Source organism: Dromaius novaehollandiae, chromosome 9, assembly GCF_036370855.1.
Source record: "Dromaius novaehollandiae isolate bDroNov1 chromosome 9, bDroNov1.hap1, whole genome shotgun sequence".
Lineage (NCBI taxonomy): Eukaryota > Metazoa > Chordata > Aves > Casuariiformes > Dromaiidae > Dromaius > Dromaius novaehollandiae.
This window is the reverse complement of record NC_088106.1, coordinates 24,311,345-24,338,575: the sequence shown is the minus strand read 5'-3', so window position 1 is coordinate 24,338,575 and position 27,231 is coordinate 24,311,345. Positions and strand designations below refer to the sequence as shown.

General features: G+C 41.3%; 1 protein-coding gene across 2 annotated transcripts in view; it reads left to right on the top strand.

The window, feature by feature from the left end:
* CLSTN2 (calsyntenin 2) overlaps nucleotides 1-27,231 on the top strand; it is a 423,340-nt gene that overhangs the window by 178,992 nt on the left and 217,117 nt on the right. For both annotated transcript variants that reach the window (XM_064516936.1, XM_064516935.1), the window contains one exon: nucleotides 11,703-11,825. Coding sequence is in view for 1 of the 2 variants with exons in the window: in XM_064516935.1 (XP_064373005.1) it covers nucleotides 11,703-11,825 (123 nt within the window). In the remaining variant the exon portion in view is untranslated. The remainder of the gene's footprint in view (nucleotides 1-11,702; nucleotides 11,826-27,231) is intronic.

The window sequence follows — 27,231 nt, the reverse complement described above, 5'->3', positions numbered from 1 at the left end:
CTTACTAGAGCAGGGCTTAATTCGTAATCCAGCCAAATTCTGCCACGCTCTCGCTCTGAGCACCAACTGCACTCAAAATTAATTATTTAAGTATGTGAAAGCAGAACTGAGGAGAGCAATTACTAATGTATGTATTGTATTTTAAAACTAGGCTGATGGCAGCCTAATTTCTGTGTACACAGACTAATGTATTTCAAAAATGACCTAGGAATTGAGAGAGACTCCAAGAAAGTTGAGGGGGAAGAAGAGAGAGAAAAATAAGAGGCCGTTTTCTGATTGAAATGCAGAAGAGAGGTGAGATAGTTCGGGAGAAAAAATAAACCATTCAAGTAGTATGAGCAACAATTTTAGGTTTAAATCTGTAGGAAATGCACTGTGAGAAAGAAGATTGCTTTGGAGAAAAATAAAAGCTGTATTGACAATGAAGAGCATAAAAGACAGAGAATTGTATTAAACATTGTTAAAAAGTCAGAGCTGCTTACAATCAGAAAGAGTCTCAAAACTAAAAAAAAATATTTATTTCAGGCAGTTGCTAGGTCTAAATTAAGCTTTTTAAAGGCAATAAATGAGCAAGAAACAACTAAAGCTTAGATGGAATATGGCTGAAAAGATGCAGCATTGTTACAAAAAGCAGGATGTCTTTAGGCTTGACATACTGATTATATAGCCTGCGTAATTATAGGTGTCCTTCTGCCTTGGCGGGCTGAAGCACAGAGGTCTTGGCTATTAGAGTTTCTGGAACGCCCACACTCCGACTGATTTTGTTTGGGAGAGAGATTTTAATTTGTTTTGGAGATTATAGAAGCTCCTGTCAAGGACCACAGACTTAGACTGGTAGGCACTGTAGAAAAGTGAAAAGAAGATGGACCTTATTCCAAAAAATTGTTGTTCTTTAGGAGAAAATAGACAACCTATAACAAATGACTGTCATGGGTACAACCTCGCTGTCCTCTTTCCAAACCAGAAGGCAGTCCCTTGTCGTCTTACCCTCCCTTTGCGTTATTCACTACACTCCTCCCTTCTCCTGTGGCGGGGACAGCCAGCACTACCAAGCACTCGTGGCATTGTGCTTTCATGGTAGTAGAGGTAAAGTAATTACTATTTTATTAATGTAGGGAATCTTGTAATAAACGTCAATATTTTAATGCATATTCCAGGGAGACATTTGGGGTGAGGATGGAGAGTCAGTTGATACATTAATTTTATTGAAGGTACATTTCAATTTAAGAGACACCTGAACACAAGATATGGAAATGCGTGCAAAAGGACTTTATTCTGCCTTGCTCTGCAGTGCACTTTCCCCCGCACTACTGGCAGTTATGTGTACACACTCACTTGCCTCATAAGCCCTCATGGGGTTTTGGTGCATAAATACTAGACAAGAGGTCCAGACATGAAACTGTAATGTGATTTATGTATAGTAGATGTGTAGCATCTTGTTTGTTTTTGTACTGCAGAGTAACAGTGATTCTGACCTAAGCACAGGCTGTTCGGGGTTTAACCGTGGTCCTGAAGCGGTAGAAAGCCGCAGAGCTACATGCTGTTAAGATTTCTTATGTTGCCAGCCTCTATGTTTTTGTGCACTGACACATCTTTCCCGTAGCCTTCCATCTTCACAAGCCTCTGCTCACATAAATAAATGTAAGTTGAACTTAGCACTATCTCCCAGTTTCCTGCACTCTTCCTGTTTCTCCATCTTGTTCTCAAAGGGATCAAAGTTGTTGGTTTCATCAGGGAAGAAAGTCTTCCTTTTTGGAAACGCAGTCGCTACTTCAAAAACAACGCGGCTGATTTGGGGAAGAGTGGTGGCTAGCATGAAGAAAAACATGACTCTTCTCCCTCAAGATACCCTAGGCCCCTACTTCCCTGGCTTAGGTAAAGGACAGGTACTTTGAAACAGGCAGGGTTTTAAATGAAGTTCTCAGTGCGGGAATATTCTTGAGCCACCGCTGTATGAAAATATATAATGTGGAACACAGAAAGATGAACATCAACAATTCCTTACATATTAAAAAAAAAAAAAAGTTTACTCTCTCAAAGACCATGGCATTAGGATTTAGCTCATTGTCCTAGATTTAAAATGCATAGGATCATACATAGGAGCATAGGATTTCAGTGAGCTTAAATTTATATGGTAACACTCAACAGTTTGAGCTCTCGAAGTGGTGCGACACAAGCTGAAATTATCCAATGAAGGTAACAATTTCTTAGTAAATTTATTTTTCAGTTATTTTAGACTCAGAATCTAATAGGTGGTTTTAATCTTGAATTTTTCAGAATGACATTCTCGACTGGGAGCATTGCTAAAGTTCTCAAGACACAGCTGCATAAAACCTAAATTATTTTAATCTCTACTTTTAAGTCCTCAGCGGAAGTCGTTATTTACTAAGTAAAACCGCTTGCATGAGCGATGAGGTGCAGGAAAGAAGCTGTTACCTTTGAAAGTCTGCTCAGCACCTGGTAATGCATCTAGCGTGACGCGGTGCTTGGAGTGTTTTAGAGAGACCGTGCGTGAGAGCTTTCACAGGAAGAAATGCAGCAACCAGAATTCCCCGATTCTGATATTTCAGGCAATTGAAGAGCCATTATACGTGCAAATATTTTTTTAGTTAAACAGGGCACCCTGCAGCTCCAAAACTCCTCAAAGAGGTCTATGTTTGGTGCTATTAGGGGATTACTCTTGCTTTTCTGCATAATTATTGGATTTTTTTTTGTTTCCTGTGGCAACACACTGTCTGGATAGACATGTTTATTAGTGGTCTGTACGTTCCTGAGCGTTGCTGTAAATTCCTGGATTATTGACGAGATATTGATGCCCAGTCCCTGATAGCTGTGTTTGAATCCCCATCAATTAAATGTGCGATTGAGTCGTCCGAGTGAGAACTCTTCAGAGGACACGTGCTTTTTGCTTCTTTGCAGAATCAGCGCTAGCGTTGGCTCTGTGCAAAACACGTGCTGCAAAGTCAGAGAGAGAAACGCAGCCAGGCGCTGCAGGGCTTTCCGGCCAAACAGGGAAAGGAGATAGAGCATTTAAGAAGGGCAGCTTCCCCTGTGTAATGAATCTTGAAGGAAATTAAATGATGATGGAATAATAAAGAGGGGTTAAACAAAGATACCATCAACTGCATTGTGACTCTCGGGTCTATTTTTGTTCCTTTATAACATGTCGGCCACGTCCTGGTCTGAACATTTAGACCTATAGTCGGTAATAGTTAAGAATACAGTTTTGCACTGTTTGTAATCTGCTTGTAACACAACTGATATTGACAGATACATTTAGAAGGACTGGATGTCTTAATCAAGGAGATGAAATCTCTTCTGCATTATTGAAAGCATCTTATTTGTAAGCATAGAAGTGGTCTAAGGCACGGAGAGCACAGCGATGTGGCCTGGTGCCTAAAGCTGACAGGGAGGCTCAGTGTAAAGGTGCAGTCACGAATGCACAGGTATATGCCACATGTGCTTTTCAAAAAGGGGGCTTATAAACAAAAATGCTGCCAAGTTTCACATATGAATATTGTGGGTAGATTTTTATGAAATTTTTAGCTTAGACTGTTTTTCCTGAACAATACATGTTTGTGTTGACCAAAGGATTTAGTAAGTTCCTGTTAAGTGTTCACATTGATTTAATCAGGGTTAGGAAGAATATCTGTCCTCCACCCCAAAAACAAACCCATAGCAACGAACAGATGCAGGAGTATGAACATCACAGACACTGAAACGCTTCCTTTTTGTATATTCTGGGGAAAAAGATATTTTCCATTCCAAGCAACTTCCATTATAGAGTTTTCTCCAGTTTTATATTTAAAATTTTTCAGAATTCTGCATGACCCCAACCAAAATTTTACTAGTCCACAATAATTAGGTATCTGCGTAGCACCAGAGTCTATTGGACCTGAATTCAGAGGTCTGACTGTAGCTAGTGCAGATGTGTATATGCGGATGTATATGGGACAGCTTTGAACAGCCTTACCCAAGGTGACTGGAAAAAGGTAAGCAGCATGTGCTGCTCTTCGCTGTGCTACAGCTGTTTCTCTACTGTGTAAAACTCTTCCGATATGCATATACATGAATCGTAATCACTTCTGGAGCAGCGTAGAGATAAGGTGTGTGAGTGGAAAGAAATGCCGTTATTTATCACGTTAATCATACATACGGCTGGCATGCCTTCGCGGCAGATAGGCTTGCAGCAAACAGAGCAGCGGCGAGCGTGCGGGCTGAGCCCCGTGCTCCTGGCCGCCCTGGCGCCCGGCCTGCCCTGCCGACTGCGCCGGAGCCGTCCGTTAGCTCTTCTGCGACGCCTCTGTAAAAATAGGAGAGGGTTTGGCCCTCAGGAATAACAAAAAATACTGAGACGTAAGTAGGTCTGAATTTGAAAGGGGGAAAACAGTTTAAAAACATGGTAAAAGCACCGATTTCTTCACTGTGCTGATCAGAACGCGTTCGTCTTCACAGTCTACGTGGAAAAAAACATTTTGTTCTCTTCACTGGTATTGGGAAAGAAAGATATCTCGCCTTTCTGAGTGCCGCTCAGCCAGAAGTAAAGGATGGTACTATTCATAAGGTAATATAACCTGCTTGATCAATCGAGAAAAAAAAAAAAAAGCCTTCTGTCTTGGCAAGGTGGAAATACTGCTGCTTTTTTGCTGCCTAATATGGGAAGCTTACTGCTTTATGCATTTGGAGGCAGTGTGCTTGTTAAATTTAACTAATCCAAATAGGTTTAGAGTAAAAGTCCATTTCCCTCCACTCATTTAAAGTCCATTTGAAGGTTGCGTACAGAGTTCTTACTGAAGTCTGAAGCTGACTTTTATTTTAAGTCAGAAATGACTCAATATGTTTGCATATGATTAAAATAAGTTTATAGCTACATAAACTTCTAAGCATATCAGAATAAATATGAAGTAGTTTATTTTACTTTAAAAATAGGCAGTAGATTGTGTCTAATATTATTAAGTTCCTTAGACAAGATCTAACTTTTGTCCAACAAGCTTGTAACAAAAATGAACTTCTAGCAAAGCTGTACTCCAGGGTTTTCCCCTTTCCTTACCTAGAAAAAATGTTGCTAGTGGAAGCTGTTGTTTTTGAAAGGCGCTTGCACTGGGGCTAGAATATATACTAATTGCAGAAAACTTTCTGGTGCAGTCTGTTTTGTGCAAACTAGCTTTTCACTGTGAAGCATGATCACACCAGTCCCAAGTTATCTTTCGGGTCTCCGCTGAGTATTTTAACGTTGCTGAGATGCGCTGGTTCTAACGTGGCCCCTAGCTCAGATGTTCCCTACAGAGCTGTGGGGGAATCAGATCAGGTACCTCACATAAATCCCGGTTTAACTGAACTCAGTGTCAAAACTCCCACTGACTTAATTGGGACAGGAATTTCAAATTACTATTTTATGTAAAAGCACATAAAACATTATAATTTAAAGTCATCTATCTAAAAGTGAATCCAGACTGTAACTAGGGTAGTTTCAGTAAATCGGGCAATGGCATCACACCGGGAACCCAGTGTATTGTGAGACAGTTAGAAGAATAAATTTCTTCTTTACAGTTTTCTTTGGCAAACGTATAAAATGTGTATGCGTGTTACGTCTCCGCGGTGGCTGGGAACCGAAGCATTCTGATTTTCTGTTGATGCCGTCACTCGGTGTTGCTTTCCTAGTGCTGAGAAAGATTTAACCCCGTGAAATGCAAAAATTATAATCCAGTTTTCAATCACTCTGAAGTCCATAGGGGTTAATGCTCTTCCTGCCCGCTATCAAATTTCTACCTCTTCATCCCACGCCGAGGACTGCTAGAGCTCTCCAGAGAAAAGGCCACCGGATTTCAGCACTGGCAACATCTGGTTTTCCTGTAGCCTGTCTCTGAGAGAAACCTGAAACTCTGGGCCGGAGCTGTGGCCCTTGCTGCCCCCAAATCACCCGGAGGCCGTTTCCCAGCCGAGCGTCACCCCGGACGGGGAGCGCGCTGCCGAGCTAGCGGCAGCCGCGTGGGGGGGTTTCTCAGCCGTCCTGGTGGTGCGTTGCAGATGTCGCTGTGCCACCCGCAGCCAAGCGATTTTGTATGTTACTGGTTGTCCGGTATCCGAACAGGGCACTGGAAACACTTGTGCGTTGCTGCTCGAGAGCAGGAGGATGTGTGCTGGGTGCAGAAAGTGAACGCGGCTCAGCTGCTCCTGTTCCCCAGAAGTCAGTGGGATTTTGAGTGTGCATTTAATGGTCTTTCTGAGCGGCCTCAGCGTCCGTTGCGTTTCGAGGAAGGGCTTTGTCACTTCCAAGGGCTCAAGTTAGCAGGCAAAAGGACTTGGAGACCTGAGCTGAGGGGTACAAGAGCCTAAATTTTCTGCCAATTATACCGCAATCAGCACACTCTTTAGGCTAAGAGAGAGATGAGAGCGCGTATTATCAGTACATTTAAATGGAAAATAGATTCATCATAGCGTTTCGGAAGAAAGAAAGAAAATGTTTGCATTCATAGATCAGTCCTTAACTCATGTAATTTGTTAGCTCAGATTTTAGCCTCTTAATGTTTAGAAATCAGCAGCTCGTCCGCTAGACAGTACTGACTGTGCCGGGGCACCTGCAGTCGCAGCCTCCGACCGTCACTTGTTTCCTCTCGTACTTCTGTCGTGAGGAGTCGCTCCGGGGTCAGCGGCAGTTCTCAGCCTCTTGAGAAGTCAGCACCCACCTTAAGTCTGGAAAATACCACTGTATACTGTGTTCCTTGTACTCCTGCTGCTTCCCGCTGAGGCTTTTTTCCCCCTCTTGAGAAGGGTCTGGTTTGGCTTGCAGAAAAGCTGTTGCCTCTCTTGGCAAGCTGTCGTCCTCCTGCCTCGTGCCCGTGTTACGACCCAGGTGGAACCACGCTGGCGACCGTCTGCCCTAGCCGTACCCCGGCGAAGGGCGGCCTGGGGGCAGCGTGCTGCAGAGCCTGCGGACGGGGCTGCTATCTGCTCTCCAGCTGCTGGAGCCTTGTGGTGGGGCAGCTCGGCGGCCCCACGGCCTGGCCCCACGGCCTGGCCCCTCGCGGGGGCAGCGCCCGGCAGCGTGCACCCCGCGCCGCGGGAAGGGGCGCCCGGCAGGGCGTCGCTCAGCGAAGGTTTTGGCCTCTGAAGATCTCCCGGCCTTGGTCTGTCTCGCTTTTGCTGCGCTTTGGGGTTTGTCCTTGGGCTGACTTTGTGGCTGGGCTCGGAAGAGCTGGGAAGCTCCTGCCGGCTCCACGGAAGGACTCGGTTTTCCTTTCCCGTTTGTTTCCCCTTGGTGTTTTGCATGTCAGAGGCATTCGCAGATGGCACGCGGAGTGGCGGTTTTCTAGGAAGATGGTTTAATTAAATCCAAAGGCTTGTAATCACGGGCTTTGGCAGCACACGCTATGGAAAGGCAGTGTAAATGGTGCATACAAATTTTAATGAATTGACCTCTAACTGTAATTAAGGAAAAAGATTAATTGTCTTATCCTAGCTGCTACAAATTATTTACATTATAGTTTTATATGGATGGCTAATAAAGTATAGGAAGGGAAGGAAGTCAAAAAACAAAGTACAGGTATAGCTCATCTGCACCTTTTAACTGAATACACAGGTTTGCATTTATGAGATCCTAGTATGGATTTCGGCTTCTGCCCAGCTAGACTTTTAGGGAAATTCAAGCCGTGCAACTTGATGAGAAATGCTTTCAGAGAAGGTTTTCTGCAGCAAAGACGAGAACATATGTGTGTGTGCATTTTTTTCAGGCTTAGAATTACTTTTCTTCATTTTTAGGATTATTGTAAGAATATGGTACAACTTAATACAACCTAAGAAGGAAAGCAGTTTTCTCTGTAGCTCTCATTTCTGTCTGCTAAATTTCCAGCTACTTTGCTTTGTGGGGTTTTGCTTGCTGTAGTTCAGTGCTCTCCTGCTTCCTGAAACTGCCTAGCTTTTGTATGCAAACCTGTATATAAATGTCTTCTATCATCTTTAGCAAATGCAAATCCAAAAATGCTTTTTCCTATCACTTTCTTTTATAAAATATGTTCTTAACTTTCAACAGAAATACTTGTTTTTAACGTATTTTCTTCCCTTTTTAAGATTAAAATACAAAAATCTCACCCTATTTTGAAGTTTACAAAAGATCCAGAAACGTAGATGTTTGTTAATCTCGGAGAGGCGCTAATTAACATCTCAAACAAAATGTTCTTCTCATGTTCTTCTTAAAGGAAATTCTATAGATTTCTTTTTTTCTACTTAAACATAGAGTTTAATCTAGCTTAATACAGTGCTAAGTAGATAGCATGATATGCTTTTTTTTTTTTTGCTTTTTAAATAAATGCAGAGTGTCATTACTAATGATGTATTTGGAAATTTGATCTGAAGTTTGACGATCTTTGACATAACTAAGAAAAGAATACAACTTTCACATAGTTTTCAGTTTCACATTTTAAAACAAAAATGGATTGAAAAGAGAAGCATAACTGTATATGTTTACATTAATATCTGTTTACATTCAAAAGGAGTGATCTGTTTTTTTAAATAGGGCTTTGGATACCTCTTGTAATGATAAAGCTCTTACAAGATCGACCCATCTTATGGGATTTCTGTCATGTTCTGCCAATATTTCATGTGTATCTTGTCTAAAACACATACTTTTCCCCTGAGCATAAACATAACCTGGATGTGAATACTTCTTAGTCTATCTCAGATGTATTAAATTTATTTTCATACAGTGCTAAAAGATAATTATTTGAAGGTAAAAGCTAAAAAACTGAAGGATAAAAGAAATATTGCTCGAGCTACAAGAAGTCATGTTTTGCACAGGTCCTGCTCCAAGGCAGAGGAAGTAGGAAGGGGCCGAGTTCCAGGTGATGCTTTTATTTTACACAGACTAATATTGTAAAAGTAGAGTGAGTACAAAATGAAGATAAGGGAAGAGAAATGTCATGCTCAGAAAGCAAGCCCAGCTGGAAGAAATGGTAATTTGTTTTTAAACATATGTACTTCTCAAATAGCTTAAAATGTGATTCAGTGGCTAGAATGAGACTAGGTGAAACTCTTTTGAAATCATTAAAAAAACCATTTTTATAGAAATGCTTCATACGGTAGGTGGTTTGTGCAGGGTGCATTGACCTGTGGCTAAATATAGTTGTGAGCCATTCCAACAAATTGTAGCTGTCTTTCTGTCTTGGAGGAAGAAATGTGAACTATTCATTAATCATATTATTTTTTACAGTGCTTTCTTTAAATTTGGTATCTTATAAAAGCCTGTATATTGGTGTATTCATTTGGGAAGAGTTTCTGCGCTGACATTTTAGTAACCTCTAGTAAAGAAAAAACAAACAAAAACCTACACCAGAGCACCAGCCACTAATCTCAATGTTATAGATTTTGCATTTTAAACCAGAAGTATCCAAAACAGTGTAAAAGGAGGAAAAAATTTAACAGCCTGAAAATATTTGAAACGTAGAGCTCTTCTGATGCAAACAAATTGTTTTGCCCTCCCATAGTTAGATTTAAAAATTTCCATTATTTTTAAGGTTTCGAAGGCCCAGGTTATGTGCAGCTGGTGCAGTAAGGAGCGTTGTCATCAGCGCCTGCAAGTAGTACGGAGCTTGTAGCGTGTTTTGTTTCTGTTTTACCCTTTCTTTCTACCTCCTGTACCAGCCTTCAACATCTAGGGCTAAGCGGTAGCACTTGTTCCAGAGCACTTTCTCCTCCTCCCGCCCCAATATGGTGTAAGGAGTTAGTTGCTGTCACTCACTCGACTGCTGTTACGGGACGCTAATGGAAGAGAGACGAGGCCTGTGGGGTTCCCGCTCCTGCGTGCCGAGCTGTTCCTCAAGCAAAGTGCCATCACAAGTGCCCCGCAAAGTCTCCTGTGGGAGGAAAGAGGGGTTTGTGCAAGCTCAGACAAGGTTTAACACAACCGCCTCGGTCGGGTCTCAGCAGGGAAGGAAAGATGGCTCTGGGATGTGGTTTCCAGTTGCACAGGGACTTTGCTTTTCATGCAAATTCCTATTTCGTGGTTCTCTACTGGTGAACGGGTACCGTGGGCAGCGCGGAGCTCGCCCCTGGGTCAGCAGCACGTAGTGTGGCAGTCAGGCTCGGAGCGGTGGCGGAGCCTCTTTCACGCGTCTGCGTGTTTCCAGTGAGGCGATTCATGAATCCAAATCACAAAATGGTTCAACTGCCCTGCAAATCGGACTCCCCGATGCCGTACAAAGCTCTGAAATTGCATCCATCACTTCTCGCATTGCAGCATCGAGGAGGCTTTTAGCCTTCGTCCCCTTACGTAAGCTCGCCCGTCTCTCCTCTGGCTGAACGAAAGTCATTACCAGATGAAGAGAGCAGAGTTGCCTTTTTCCCATTTCACCTTTCCCTGCCACATACCCAATTTAATTTTCCCGTTGCTTAGTTATTGCATAAAATGGGTAAAAATGCTGTGAAAATAATATCCCTTCCTCTGAATGAGTATAGCTTCTGCCGTATGAAAGAAGTCAAAGTTCTCCTGTCTCTGGCTGTAAAACAGAATGGTTTTGCTCTCAGAGGACCTCGGCTCGCTCTTCCCGGGCTTACCGTTCCCTGGTGGTTAGACGAAGGAGCAAGAAAGAAAAAGAATGAACTTCAGTTTGGCATAAATGTATTTTTTTTTTCCAAATAACTAGTGAGCAAACAAATGTGTTAATTGCAGAGCTCCTCTGCTGTGGCCGGAGCCCCCTCCTCTGCCTTTGGTGCCGAGACCGCTTGCTTCCACTTTGGAGAAGCCCTGTGCCGGGGGTCGCGAGGGCGTGCGTTCCTCACGTTGCAGCGCGCCTGGGTAGCACCACTGCGTTATTCCTGTAATACCTCCAAAAACATAACGTTCAGACTGTGGCTGGGGGGACAAAATGCTGTTTAGGAGCATGGCAAAGCTAGTGCTCCTACAAACTAAAAAGCTAGAGTAATTCCCATTATCGTCTGCATACTGTGCAGTTAGGAGGGGGTGTTTGGGGAGGGAGGGGCGCAAGGATAAGACATTCGGTGATCGGTGGTGTATCCCCAGCTGTGACGGAGGCTGTTCGTGTGACCCTGCTGTGCGCTTTGAGAGCAGATTTCGTACCGTTCAACAACCATGGTTGAAGGACAGGTTTCTCAGGAAAACTTTGGAACCCATTTAGCTACAACTAGCAGAAAGGCAAAGAAGTGGCTTCCTTTTATCAAAGCGATTAAAATTTAGCAGTTTAATTTTTTCTTTTGTCTGAAAAGTGCAGAAAACAAATGCCACTTTCAATATTTTTCCAAAGGGAAAAAAAAGAAAAAGATGACCAAGAGCCCAGTATCTCGCCTGCCCTCCTGCTTGCCCTCGAATCATGACAGAGTTGTTTTCCCATGGACATCCTTTCTCTTGGATCAGACTTTGACCACAGAAAGCAATTTCTTGAAAAAATGTCTGACACTAATTATGCCTGAGAGTTGGGAATATGTTTAAATTATTTTGAAAATTGGCTTTTTATTTTGGTATCTTAATCGGAGGGATGTCTGTTAGCTTTATTTTTCTCTGCAGTGAATTATGGTACATTATACATGTCACTTTGGTATAATTTTTGAATGTTTATAAAGTACCTTGAGATTTTGTAAATGGCTTTTGAGTGATAACAATTTTGGCAATATATTAAATACTTTAAAATGAGCTAATTGGGTGTAAAACATGAATCAAATCAATTAAGCCTTGTATTTCTTTTCTTTTCTAGTGAACAAACACAAACCCTGGATTGAGACATCCTACCATGGGATCATAACAGAAAACAACGACACTGTGATTTTGGATCCTCCCCTCGTTGCTTTAGATAAAGATGCGCCTGTTCCCTTTGCAGGTAGGAAGATACCATTACCAGCAGCATTTGAGTTTATGGACTGCATTATAGAGTTATTCACATCTGTGAGGAATTTATTGTTGATTTACTTATTATTTATAATTATTCATTAGTATTATTTATTATTATGTAATTGAAAGAAGCTGTTTAGAGGCTGTATCTCAGTTCTGGGGGTTTGACCATTGGCCCATGGACCTCTAAATGAGATGTCTTTTACAATCAATCAGTCTGCTCACTTGTTGTGAAGCAGAAGTGATTATAAACAGCATACTGCAGCAAGCTTGTGCTATCGCCTTATTTTTAAATGAAAACACAGGAATTATATAATGGACTTTGAATTCATTTAATGGAAACTAATCATTACAATTGCCTAAAGTAGTAATACACAGCTAATTTTGTTTAGTAATGACAGCCCTTGCTTCCTCTTTTCCTGTTCCTGTCCCTGGCTGAAACCTGGCTGTGGGCAAATCAGATGACCAATATTTAAATTTGCTCACATCGTATAATACTATGTTAGTACTTTAAAACTGTCAGGACTTGGACAGAAAATTTAATGGAGGTTTTGAAGATTTTTGCCAAGATTGCTGTATGATAGATGTATGCCATATAGAAGATTTACCTGTATTAAATCTATTTTTCCTGACACTTACTCTGTCATATTATGAGCTCCTTGAGCAGAAAATATTACTTCTACACTCCAAGCAGACTTTCTGTGTAATTCCTTGTTTCATTAAAAGTTTATTTTTTCAAAGAGAATAGCAAAGTAAGACTTGAGGAGCTGCCCTGAAGGTCCTAAAAAGATGCACTGATTAAAAATCTTTATGTTGTGCGAGAATGTGTATATTGTAGAAGAAAAGGAGCTAGTGAAGATGTGTATGCTCAGAATGCTCTTGTGGAGTACAGTCATGTTCAGTAAGCTGTAAGTCACAGTGCTTGGCCCAAAAAGCATTTTACAGCATCCTTTAGGAATTGTTATTAGCCATTTTCTCCCAAAGTATATACTGTTGTTGACTCATTCCCTGCCAGACGGGGATTCACAAATGTTTTCACATATTGCACGTTTTTTAATATCAATATTGGTTTGTGGGCCATGTTCCCACTGGTTCTTGGTTGTACAGAACACTTCTCTCCCTCAGCTACATGCGTGCTGGGGATGTTCAGTAGAGGGGACTAGACGAAATCTAGTCGGAAGTAAAAGCCTCGAAGAGGATACAGCATGGATGCAGCAACCTGAGCACCAAACGCGTCCATCTGCCTGTCCGTTCCTATGGTATCGAGTTGCTAATGGAGGCATAATCAATGTCCATTCAGAAGTAAAATAGGCAACCTCTAACTGAGAGATACTAATTATAATCGGAGCAGGAATACTTCATAAAAAGATGCTGAGGATAACGCATCTTTCTCATTCAGTTACTATTTTTTGAAGCAAAGTATTTTTTTTCCCAAGAATTATATTTTAATGCATTTATCAACAGGCAACTGTATATTAAACAAAAACTGTGAAACCAGGCTTTGAATGATAGGGGTATTATATAATACCTGTGGTGTATTTGGGTGTAAATTATTTTCTGTGCTGGTAACTTCCATGTATATGCAATTCATTCTTCCAGATGAGAAACAGGAATGTAAACTTAGGTGAGATCCTTGTTAAAATAAATCTGTCCGTGAAATCTTCAGGTACATGTATTTAGGAGTGCAGAATGATTCAGTGTGCAAGGCGTCCGCGATGCCCCTTTTAGGAAAGCTAGGTTTCATCTTTGCGTCAGGCACTTGCCTTCCCCTGGGAGCCCTGCAGGGCTGTTACTCACATGGGCTGTTGCCACTGATACATTATCAAACTCTTTGACTGGGGATCTGCCAATTTTTTGGTTTTCTTTGGTTTTACAATGGGACAGTCCACATGGTTTTCATGAATTATTCTTGTTTACACTTGTAGAAAATAATCCTTTGAAATACTGAACTGAAATCCTTCTTGCAAACCCAGGCTGCCTTATTTGATGAGGTTACTTTCGGCAATAGTTTTAAATTAGTTTATTCATTCACTAATTTTTTTTAATGATTTTTATTTGAGAAGCATTATCATAGATAGAGTCTGGGAAGGGAAATACTTGGTGTGTGTTCCCTGATATTATTATTTTTTTCAATTCATTTGCAGCTAATATTGTGCATTTGTCCTCATGATCTCCAACTGAGACATAACATTGTAGAAGAGAGTGAACTCTTAGTTCCCTTGAAGGCCCTGGACTCCCAAGCTGTTTTGAATAACTGCTCTGTGGTGGTGTGGGTTTTCTTGTTTGCTTGTTTTTAAGGGTCTTGCCTTTTTTAATTGTTGGAGTAACCTTTCCTCCTATTTCTGTATTCAATTTCTGCTTTAATATCATATAATTTTATTTGGCTTTGTAATATCTTAAATATTATTACAGGCCTTTATGGAAAGTTCAGTTTGTATAATGTATTTAGTAGAGGAAAACTGAAAATATACACAACTGTAATATTAAGAATATTCACTTGCTGTACATTTAATACTATGGTAGTGTGGTATTTTTTCTAAAGCCATTTTTTGCTTAGGTATGGGAACCTTATTCTGCAATATATTATATTAGTCTTCAGTTATATGAGAGAATCAGAGCTCCTTCCACATTACCCTGTTAATATTATCAGGATTTTCTCCAATTATTGTAGAAAAGCTTTTAGATTTATAGTCTCTTGAAAGATTTTCCATGAAAAATTTTAAACAAACTGGGCCCAGAATCAAGGATATATCAGGACCAAATTTCTCACCTGGGCTTGTGTATGTACTTAAACCTCCTCTGGACACCCTGCGTTAAGCCTGAATGGGTATGGTGTCTGCCTCTAGACCTGCAGCTGGTGCGAGCGTTTACCTGCAGGTTGGTGGCTGCTCACCCGGGTGTGTGTTAGCTTACAGAAGCAGGCATTTGGCTTCACGTGCATATTCCACTTAAAAAAAAAAAAAAAAAAAAAAAAAAAAAAAAAAAAAGCTGCGTATCCTTTCAGCCCTTACATGGCGTAAGTCCCATGGAAATATAAAATTATTTTTTGCCATTGGAAAAAAAACAGAAAGAGGACTCTGTTAACCACCAAGCTAATATTCCTAGGCAACGCCTGTATAGCTACAGAGCTAAACGCTATATGAGCAGTGTGATCTTTCTACTCTTCTTAATTTCTTCCAGGCTTGATTTTCAAGTGCTCGGCTTCCATAAATGATCGACTGGGAAAAACTGCGGGGTTTGTCATTGAAAGGGCTGGCAGGTCACAGCGGGGGAGACGCAGTTAGGCCATTCACGTATTTGTTGGTACGCATCTGTTCCGCATTTGTTTCTGGGCGCCGTGGGAGCACCGTGCTTTTGGACCGCGGCAAGTCAGGGCAGTCTGTCCTTGCGTTTACGGCCGCGGCAAGGACAGCTCTGGGGAGGAGCTGCGCCGTGCTCGAGCCTGAAACCGTGCGGCGCGGAGCGGGGCGAGCGGCGGGGGCGCGGGAGCGGCGGCGAGCGGGACGCGTGGGCCCCGGGGAGCCGTGAGCATCGCCTGCGCCGCCTGTGCCCCTCAGACGCCGGCTCGGGGAGCGGTCACAAGGGAAAATGACCACCATACTTTATATACACTTTTATTTTTCTCATCTCTGTCTAATGGTTAAAATGAAGGGTCTGTGTTTCCGGGGAGGGCTAACGGGAGCACTGGAAGGCTTTCCAGATGTGCCTGTGCAGATGCAGGCTGTCAGACGTGGTCAGGCCCACTTCGTAACTGGAGTGTGGGCAATTTTGCAGAGTCCAGTTAACTGCCTTTGCTGTCCCTTCATCTTATGCATTTATTGTGAATTGGGCAGTAATTGGAGTATATGTAAAATCAGAGGTTTTAGAATTATCATTGTATGAGCTTTTGTTCTTTAATGCAGGTAAGTTTTTGCCACTCTCCTAGTTTTGAACAAAAGCTTGAAAATACTGTCACTAATGGCTAAATGCCAGAAAGAATATAAGAAGATCTCCAAACTTTATTTTTTCAAGTCCTGACCTGAAAGTGATTTTTGCACATGTGAGGCTGTTGAGATACAGCTGATCTTTAAAATAACTAGGATCACCATAAGACCTTGGATGCAGCCTCATGCACTGTATCACAAAAGAAATGCACGAAGAACCCGGAGCTCCCATAGAAGCAGGCTATCTCTTCCCTCCTCCTTTCCAAACACTGTCATGTGGTGTAGAATGGTTTTACTTATTATCTAAGTTAGGGAAATCCACTGGAAGAATCTTTTTTTAAAAAAGAAGATTCTGCCCAAGAAGGAATGCGACTTTATTTAAACTTGCACTGACCTGCAAGTCCGCCATAGACCAAGCAGCTGTCACACACTAGTTGTAAGGCTGGAAATCAAATCAAGGATTTGACTTTTGTGCTTAGGAGTGATTTGGCTAAAGAGAAGGTGAGATCAACTGAATCAGTTTGACAGTGGTCCGTTTCTATGACAGCGAGAAACCTTTTCCAAATGCTGCAGTATTTTATAAGGCTGTTTGTGTTTTAATATGCCAGCACTATTTCTTCAGTAATGTGCTAAGATAGATCTGAAAGGAACTTCAGGATGTCAGCAGTCCATCCTCCTGCCCAAGGCAGGACCCATTATACCCGTGTCCGTCCTGATAGATAGTTTTGTGTCCCTGAATTGTAACGATCTGTAGTGACAGAGAGGTGGCAGCTTCCCCGGGCAGCCTGTTGCAAGCTTCACCGTACCCACTGGTGTCCACGATGCTGAGCCTGAACCTTCTGTGCTGCAATCGCAGCCCGTTCGTTTTGGTCCCATCCGCCACGGGTACGCAGAACACATTATTCCCCTTCTTTTTTTGCAGCAGCCGCCTTTCATGTCACTGCCTGAAGGCATGGGGAGCGTGTTAAACACAGCAGGGGCCTCAGCTGTCCACCGTGTTACTGATACGGGACTGAAATGGAGAAATGGGAGGTAACTTGCAGAGCAATGAGATGATGAGTGCCCTTTTCGCCTTGAAAGTGAGGAGCCTAACTCTTTGCCGTACCACCATCATTAGCCTGATGCAATTGCCCAAGTGGAGGGTGCTACACCAAGGTCAAGCTAGATAATTTTACCACATTTAGTTGGGCCCGTTAAGTCTCAAGTCAAATTCTCAGTAGATTTGCAGATAGCCTTTCTGGAAGAGGTTGGCTGTGGCTCTGCCTGGCTCCCCACACGCAGGTGCTCTGTGCTCATCAGCCTCCCTTTGCCGGTGCACTCCCAGGCTCTCCACTACCGTTTTGGCTGTACTAAAACCAATATAAAGGATAAGTAGGCAATAAAAAGAGCATAGAAGGATGTCTGAATATTCAGTAAACTGCAGACTGCATCCGCAAACTCTCACATATCACCACTGCTCTGTTAAGAGCTCGCAGGAGTGTGCACGCTCAGCTGTACCCCAGCAAAGCCGGTAGTTGTCAGCTCACTTGTGCCCAGGGGCTGAACACAAAATCCCATTTCTCTGCCTCAGAAAGTGAAGCTGTCTAGCTTTCTTGTTTGTTTGTTTTTTATTGATAAGCAGTGGCATTAATAACAGAAACAGTCTTTTTGGTGCAATAGTAAAAATATGGAAATTATTCTTCAAAGTGTGACTCTGAATACTGTCGTTTTTAACTTTCCCTGTCAGCAAGGCATAAAACATGCTGTCAGTTTTATGGTGCCCAGAATTCATCAGTGTTAAATATTTTACTGTGATAAGGATGCATGATCAAAAAATCAGAACCTTAAATTAAGCCGGGGGTATTGCAGTTGTTTGTAACAAATCACCTGCTGAATTTTTAAACTTCTCTTTTAGAAGGGTTTAATGTAGCTTAGTTAGTTAAGACAGTGGCCAGGAAAGGCCAAAAAAGGATCTCCCGTTGCTGATCCTAAGGCAGGGCAGCATAAAGGATCCCAGGAGAGGGGGCAGCAGCAGCAGGGTGGGTTTCGGAGACGCCGGCCGCAGGGACCAGAGGGGTGCTGGTTGCCATCCCCGGACGTTTTGTTTGGGTGATGGATGCTCAGCCTTCGGGTTAAAAGCACGCCAAAAATATCACTCTTACAGTGACCTCTGTTGGTTAGTTCCTGAAACTCAGAGACGAGGGGTTTATTTTGTTTTTGTTTATTTTGGTGTTTCTTGAAGTTGTTGGGTTTTTTGCCAATGAAGTTTGATTGCCTTCCTTAGTCATTTTGACAGTGGTAAAAAAAAATAAGCCACATTAATGTCTCAACAGAAAGGTAAAGGTTTAAGGATTCAGGCTGTTCCGGTAAAGCTTTTAGTAGTGGCTAAGTGGTCTTAGTGAAAGACTAAGTGGTTAGGAAAAAAATTCAGACTTTAATGCATGGACAGTGAAGGTAATATGCTTTTGGCATACGAAACAGTAATGCATGAGAACATTGAAATACACTTTATTTATTATACCTAAATATGCTAAATTATGTGAAGACAGAAACGAAAGTGAAGCAAGCAATTGTGCTTTGATATATTCACTTGGACTTTTATTATTCTTTTGTACTTATCATGGAAACTATTCCTCTGATGTAAATTGGAACCGTTTTGAATAGTTGTCTCCACTAGTGGGACTTGATCTTTGGAAACTGGGAGCAGGATATTGCTATGGTTGTGCAAAACTGCACGTGAAGACAGGGACAGAATCTGGTGATTCATGGTGCTAAAATATCATGCTAAATAGCCACTTAATTAAATAACTACTAATTAAAGGAGATTATAACTGAGGTTGCCAGACAGATAGCATCTGTCATAAAACTTCTGGGCTGTTGAGGACACGAGAGACAGCCAAGCTGGGAAGTACCGGAATTGTCTGACCTATAGGTTCCCAGATCAGTAGCTGCTACCACGCACTGGTTATGGCTGAAGATCCTGCAGCGTACAGCTTCTTTAAAAATAATGAAGCCTTGCCACATGAATGCCATTACACTTAACTGAAAATCCAAACTAATGAAGCCTTGCTATATGGATGCTATTACATTTAATCAAAAATCCAAACTTTAACAAACATGTTGTCGTCAGAACTAGGGCTAGTGATAACTAGATAATTCAATAAAACAAAACTTCCTACAAAAAAAGCACAAAAGCTGCCGTATTAAGTTGTCTATTCCAAGTAGCATAGATCTTAGGCAAATTCAAAGGAATCATGTTGTGGGAATTATGAGTTGTTACCCTGCAGCCCTGTCTTGCTAGGGGAGACTGAGGGATGCAGTTTATTAGACCCTTCTGCTGATCTGCTAGAAACCTTCAGCTCTACCTGTAAGATCTTATTTGTCTGCTGAGGTTAGAAATGCAATACTGAGTCATTTAAAATTCTGGAAAAGAATTATTTCAGCTGAATTAAATCCAGAATTTTGATAAAAACTTCGTGCACTGTATTCCAGCAAACTCTGGTGAAGATAATACAAGCTTTGTAACATATTGCTAATAAACAAACACAACTTTTAGTGACGTTTCTAAGAGAAGGTAAATCTTGAATCAGTAGCATTAGCCTCGTAATGAAACTAGAGTCATTCATCCGTCTGCGAGGACACAGCAGCGTAGAGTGACAGCAAGCAATGCCACTGTCCACTTATGTTCATGTGTGAACTATATACCTGAATTAGCCATTGAAATATGAAATAATTTCAATGAACTGTGTCAGTTACTTTTCTTTTTATTTTCAACAAAATATTTTAAAAGCCCTTTCAGGGAACTTCTATTTTGCTGAGATATTTTTTTTAACAATTTTTTTTTCTGGAAGGGAATGTTTTGGAGTGGATTATCAAGACTGTGAGTTACTTTTTTGTAGTTATTTTGCTATATATTTAAGTAAGTGTGGAGTCTACACACTTCTGTAGTTCTCCAAAACAAAAAATGAAGTTCACTGAGTTGTGATTGTGAATGTGCCTGGAAGGGCAGCATCAGCATCAGGACCAGCATCTTGCGATCTAGGATGTTAAGTGACTAGAAGCCTTTTAAAATAGGACTTTTGTAGTCTAAGTACACTCCCAAATTCATCTAGCAGATTAGATTGAAAACTGAAGATTTTAGTTAAGAGTAGAATTACTATTTGGTAGTAGTGGCCTCATGTTGGTTTAAAGCACTGTGTAATTCAGGTAAATAAATATTCGCCTCTGTAAATCCTCTATTTTGGGATAAAAAGGATGAGGAATAATTCTGTTGTTATGGTTTGAGTGACACTTTGAAGGCTGTCTTGGTTTAAATAGGCTCATATCTTCTTAGAATGTGCTTGTCAAATATGTGTAAGCACATGAAAGAAGTAATAAAAAATAATTAAAACTCCTCTAATTAGATCTCTTTGTCATTATGCTTACAGTGAATAGCATACTGGCTTGATAAATTCTGACAGTTGCAGGTACAAAGAAGTATTTCTAATAATCTAGATGTATTCTGACATTCATTGATATAAATTGAATAATTTGAAAAATGGTAATGGCAAGCATAATTCAAAGGCAAGAAGCTGGACTGCAAGGACGGTTGAAGCAAACAAACGTGATGTCCCCATTCTGTTTTTTTCTCGTGTCTATTCTTTAGCTGGTATTCAAGAAGCAGTCAGCTAGACCCGGCCATTCAAAACCGGTGGCCACCTTCTCTTCTGGCAGTAAATAGCAGAAAGACCTCTGGGGAGGGAGAGGGGAACGAAGCAGAAGGAAGGCGACCTTCAGAGCCAGACTGCACAACCTCCACTCTAATAGCCGCCTTTACCTTTCCGTTCTTTCCCTTGTCAGTCCAGTAATTCAATTACATCTATATTGTTCAGATCTTTTTGTCCGTGTGTTTTCCTATTTTGTCATACTCTTAGGTGAAACATGATGAATTAAAAAAAAAATCATTTGTAATGGCATGAAGGATTAGTAATGCAGGCTTGGAAAAATCATTTATAATACCATGAAGTGTTAACAACATAACAAGTGGACTTGGAATTTGCACCGCTTAGAAGTTTACTGCGACAAAATTGGCACCACAAGACTCCAGTTTGCTTTAAAAATAAAATCAATAAGCTAAATTTGGTGGAAAAATGTCATGTTGAAATCTATTCCCCAGAGTGGAAATACTTGAGTTATTGTAAGTCAGCAGAGGGACACGTAATTTGTCCAGAATGGTTTCTAACTATTAAAAGCATTTTAAAAGAAGAGCCTAAGTAGGTGATTATTGAATTGTTGAACTTTATTTTGCATATTGGTCCCCAGTGCCTTTGGGGAATTCTCAACTATTCTCCCCATTTTTCCTTTAACCCTTCTGCTTGCTTTCTTACAGCTGAAAAAAATGTTATTTTTCTGCACTCGAACAAGCTCGCTCAATAGCCTGTGAGTGCTATTGCTCCCTTCGCTTGTTAGGGCAGCCTAAAAAATGCCTGTGATACGGCTTCTGTGAAGCGAGAGGGGGAAGGAGACTATAAAGAGTTCAACTCTGGACAGGTGGTTTAGGGCATTGATTTTCTATTCAAGTCTCCAACTTCTTGCTGTGTGAAATGGATCAAGCCAATTTGTTCTCTTGACCTAGAGTTTCCTCCACTCTCCTTTCTCCTCTGTGTTTAGGCTGTAAAAAATTGTTTAAGTGCTTGAGTCTCGGTGACAATGCAGCGCTGAGCGTAGTCTCCTTCTACAACACTGAGCGCGAGGAGGATTTTCTGTCCTGAGATGCCACTATTTTCACTTCTGAAATCTTTTATAAGAGGTGTGCGTCATATGTGAATGCAGCCCCTGTGACTGGATTTGCAGGGCTGTTGATCCCGAGCTAGCGAACCCCGCTGAGATGTGCACGGAGATGGTTGCACAGCTGTCTCTGGGGTCGTGGCGGGCTCAGCACGGCACTGCAGAGTCGCGCCTGGGACGCACGCGGGAAATGCCGGCAAACAGGGCAGCGGGGAAGCTGGGGGCAGTGGTGGTACACAAGGGTTGAGAACTGCTGATATATAATGCGTTACATAGACACCCTTTTGGTTCGGTTACTTTTCAGATTGAAGGATTAACTGCTCAAGTGTTTAGTCTTAGAGTTATGTTACGCGAACAAGGAAACAAATCCATTCTGTTTTCTATTAAAAATATGAAAAAAGTTAGATGAGCTCATCATTGTATAGATCTGTATCTGTTTTTGGCCATTATAAATTTAATATCAAGAGACTAACCGTTTACTTACTGTGAAAGCAAAACTCCTTATAAGGAAAAAAAAAGTAGTCCTCCAAGTATTTTCTTCTCATGTTACACAGAGAGATGTTCTTGGGGATGTTGTGAATGGTACTGATTGCACTAAGATACAGGGAGGCAGCAAGTAGACGTTTCAAGAGAAATACTGCAAGAATTTGTTCGGTTTTTCTAAAGAGACATACCGTTGAGAACAACAGGGCTCCTAAAACACCTAGGTTTTCCTGAGCTTTTGTTCTTCTGGAATTATGTCGTAGCAAGCTTTAAGGGACTTAAACAAAAAACAAAAGAAAAATTGCCTAGATTTTCAGCTGTTAATCCAGAGAGGTTGGACGGCTTTGGTGAAACTGCAGCATGCGGAAATACCAGGCATGATCAAATACATTGAATATTTCAGAGACTTCTGAGCAACAGTTCATTGTTCAGTTGTCAGGATCCTTATTTCAGCTGTTACAGGGTCACCTTTACTCCTCATGCGCTCGGCAGTGAGAAGGAGCTTGGCAGAGAGGAGGTGTAAGCTGCCTTTTCCTCCTGAAAGCCTCTATTATATTTTGTGGTATTGCATCTTACATTTACTGCCCATATGAGAGAGACTTCAAGTGGGCGAAAAATATTCCTTGTCTCATTAGGTATGCTGCTACACAAAATATATACCGGTTTCATCCAGGTAATTGGCCTTTGGAGGTGGAGTGTAAGAGATAACTAGACTCTTGAGCTGAGATTCGCTTTTCTGCTTTTGTTACTGTTTTCTTTCTTTGAGGCTTTGCTGCTTTCTTTGTAGGCTGTTCTGTCTGTTCCATCTTTCCTGAACGAAATCATGCCGTAACTGTGCAGTGCAAACACAGTACAACGTGAAATGCAAGGAACAGAGGTCACATGGACGTCAACTCGTGGCCAGAATAATCACAGCTTGGCCCTAAACTGGAAAACAGAACTTAAATATTAATCTAGGAAACAAATGGGACTGCTTTATATAAAAGGTTATGATAGCGATACTGGTCAGGAGGCAGGAGAGGAGAAGCTAAGGGAACTGGGCTGCTTCAGTGTGGAGAAGAGGTGGTTTTGTGGGAACCTAACAGCAGCCGGGTACTGACGGGGAGGGAATTGAGAAGCTGGAGACACGCTCTTCATGGTGGTGTGTGGTGGGAGGAGAGACAACAGACATGATTTGAGACGACGTTCAGACCATGTATGAGGCAGAACCTTTTCACCATGAGGACAGTCAAGCAGCGGAGCAGGCTGCTCAGAGGGGCTGTGCCTCTTACCTCAGAGCTGACTCTGCTTTGAGCAGGAGGTTGGACCAGAAACCTCCTGAGGTCCCTTCCCACCTGAATTGTTCTGTGATTCTGTGCTTCTTTGATGCCTGGATGTTGCTTTCAGACATCATATTGCTAGAGCGGCTGTGGGAGGACACGAGAGCTGCAGTCCTGCTTTGTCAGAAAGACGGTGCTCACTCTATGTGGCTGGGGAGAGGAGGGTGGTGCTGGCGGCGAGGACAAGGCCACTTGGCCCTGGAAGGGAAGCAGAGGCTCTCTATAGCAGTGACCTGGCTGGAGGCAGCTAGCAATGGTCTTTAATTTGAAGCTGACTGTTTACTCATACCTGAATCCGAGAGGGAAGCACCAGGCTTTGCTGTATAGGACAAGTCTTTCTTTAGGTATTGTCATACTTCTATTTCAGAATAAATGACTCTTAAAAAGCAGCCTTAACTTTTTGTGTAAATGATTTTTTTCAGTTTAACTACTCCAGCGACGTTGAATACACACAAAAATGGAGGCCTGCAAAATATTAATATAAATAGCAATTCCTAAGGCCAATTATTTAACCTTTATATGACTGCTGAAACTTAAATGCTCTTGAAATGTCTTGTACTCATTTAAAATTCAAGACATTCAAGACAGCTGAGAGCAAACTGGCTCTTACAGTTCACTCTTAAGGCAAAATGTCCAGATTGTATTCAGTGAACACCTTGGCAGTGGTTCATATCCACATTTTATTATCTTGTATAGCTGTTCTGTGTTGACTATAATCACATAATGATATGAAAGGCCAGATGTCCCTTGTGAACCTTGACAGTTTACATCAACTAAGTACTTTTTTATTTGTCATTCTTTCAGTGTTCTTGAGAGAAAGTATCAAAAATAAGTTGACACTAAAATCAGATCTCTTTTATTATTATTTTTAAAAATGACAGTTTACGATATTTGCAATTCATACAGTTAGACATGATAAAATATTTAAAAAGCAGTCTGTAAATAAATAGTTGAATACCACTTCAAAAAGAAGCTGTATCGTATGCCTTCGATTCCTCTCAGATTTTTGTTTGTCTCTGTTTCTCAGTGAGACTTAATTTTCTGGTTGCTTTTATGGACAAAGTTTTGGAGGAGAGGTTGAGAAAGAGATTGGTAGGGATTCAAACTTGTCATGCTGTTGGACATCTGTTTCTTTTGGGTTAACTGCAATATGTTCATTTACTTTCAATTCTAAACAGATTCTTTAAGGAGTCAAGATTTTATTACCAGATATAATGGACTCTTTGCTGTATGCACTGTTGCTTTTTTTTTTTTTTTTTGGTATCTGTTTGATCTTCAGAAATTATAGAAGATTTAGTGACAGAAGAGCAAAAGTAAAAAATTCCTTGGCAATCTTGCTGCTAGGATTACGGCTGCTGATTTGTTGCTCTTTTATCTTTTGCAGTTAAAAGCAGAAGAAAAAAGGAAGTTTCTCACTTCAATCATGAGATTCTAGTTGTGGGAGTTGTTCAGATTAGCTTCATATCTGCTCTTTTCTTTAGGGCAGCGGATCTTTTATTTTCACTACTTGGGTTGAAGAAAACATATTATTTGACCTAATTGCACTTGCAGTTTTATGCTGAAATCCCTTTTTCCTCCTCAGTAATTCCTTTGGAATTCAGGTTTATACACATTTATTATAACTTTCTTATTTCATTTACTTTGGTTTAAAACTTAAGCCTTTTCCGTCCAAAACTATTTACCAGATTTGAAGAAATGAATGAACAGTGTTGGCTAATCTAACATTGCATTTTCACTGAATATATTATATTTTGAAGATCTTTCACTGCATTCTACACATTTCACAGCTATTCGTGTTCACAGATTAGTTAAATCTCAAAGTTTGCTGAAAGCTTCCTTTCTTTTTCCTTTACCCTGCCTTTTTCATTATATGACCTGTATGGGCTTATTGAGGTATTTGTTATATCACTGTGTTCACAAATAAATGGATGTTTAGAAAAAAAGAAGTTATAAAGATCTAAGTGGATTTTGTTGGCTCATCAGAAGCGATTATTTCACCAAGCTTTTACTATTATTCATTTTTATTATCTCTTGAATCTGAGGAATTAGGGGGAAGGAAGAATGAACGTCAATAATAGTGCTATTGGATTAGCTGAGGCACAGAGAAGGAAATAACCAATTAACTAGTACAATACAATTATTATATAAAATACATGAAGATAAATGTTTAGATTTACATGCATAATGGTGCACTGCTCGGTTTGAGGAAGGATGAGGTATTTCTTTGTTCTTGGTCACATGATAAACAGTACGAACCTTTCTTTTGAAAAGAATGAGGCTCACATTGCGGTGACAACCAGATGTCTTAATCTAATTAAGTGCCATTGGTTACTGATGAAAAGTGCCTTCTAAAATTGTACAGGTAAAATTACACTGTACTAAAGATATCTTCCTGAATGATTTCTGTGTCAATGTTCCAAAAAAATGGAAACCCACAGATTGGCTGGGAATATTAATATAGTGGCACATAAATCTAATGTAGCCTTAATTGGGGGAAAAAAAAATCCCCCAAACCAAAAGAACCCCACAGTTAGAAACACACGACCTCATTCCAGGTATCTGGAGGAGCTCTTAGGACCGTCACTGATCAGGTTGTCAGTGACACTAGGCTGGTGCATAGGAATTTTGTTTTATGATTTGGAAAAGACTTCTCCGTGTAAATGGAGCCTGACGCCTCTGTATTCAAAGGATCGAATCTTGATACTATTTTAAATATGTTCTCTGATGTCAGGATGATCCTTTAGTCTCAGCCTGGCAGGCAGCATAGAGAGGACAGCTTAGGGACTAGTAATTTACAGTCTGTAGGCACTGGGCTGTGGACTGTAGGCTGTGGGCGAGCTCTGTTGCCTAGGTAGGGATGGTGGGCTATGACAGCTTTGGTGGTCAGATAGCCAAAATTAAATGTTCTGAGTATTCACCACTGCTTTCAGAAGCAGGTGGACCGCACTGAGAGAAGATCGCGGAGTCACAGAATCGCTGGGGTTGGCAGGGACCTCTGGAGATCGCCTGGTCCGACCCCTTGCTTAGGACAGGGTCACCGAGAGCAGGTTGCCCAGGACCATGTGCCGTCAGGTACTGAATATCTCCAAGGATGGAGACTCCACAACCTCTCTGGGCAGCCTGTTCCAGGGTTCATTCACCCTCACAGTGAAGGAGCATTTTCCTATGTTCAGAGAAGTGCTCTCTTATGTTCAAAGGATGCCCCTTGTTATGGAGGCATTGGGAATTTATTTGACTGGAGATGAAATGTTTTCATATACTGGCTACTGCTGTTTAACTACATGAGACTGGCAAGATGAGAAGAACAAGGCCAAAAATTATCTGAGTTATTTGTTGAACTGAAAATCTAACACATTTAAAACTTTCTGAAAGAAATTGAATTCTAAGCTACGGGAGAAAAATATTCATTATTCACTCTTGATGCTGGTATGGGGAATCTCTTATAATTGATAGATTACCCCAGTACTAACAAGTCATTAAATGTTCCTGAGACTTTTTATGTCCCCTGCTTGGTTCTACTTCTCTTGTAATCTTTTTGCAATAAGGTCACTACTTACTTACTCTCTTCCATGGCTGGTTCCCTGCTGTACGTAATCCTCTGCTTCCATAGGGTTTGTGGCTGGCCTTTGAGGAAACTAGATGAAATTTTTTTCTTTGCTGTTTATTTTTGTGCCAGTAATTGGCTCACTGTAATATGTAATATCCCTGTTTGCCCTGTAGTGGACAAAAATGTAGAAGAAAGCTACTTAGTCAGTTAGTCACTTGGGTGTTTCTCTATTATGTATCAGTGTACTATTCTGAGCAAGGGAAGCACGGCCTTGATGCTGTGCCATTAGAAAGGAGTGCGGGGCGGTAGGAGCACAGCAAGCCTGTTTGTGCCATCAGCAAGATCTGTATCTGCCAGACTCTCCTTGGCAGTGGAACA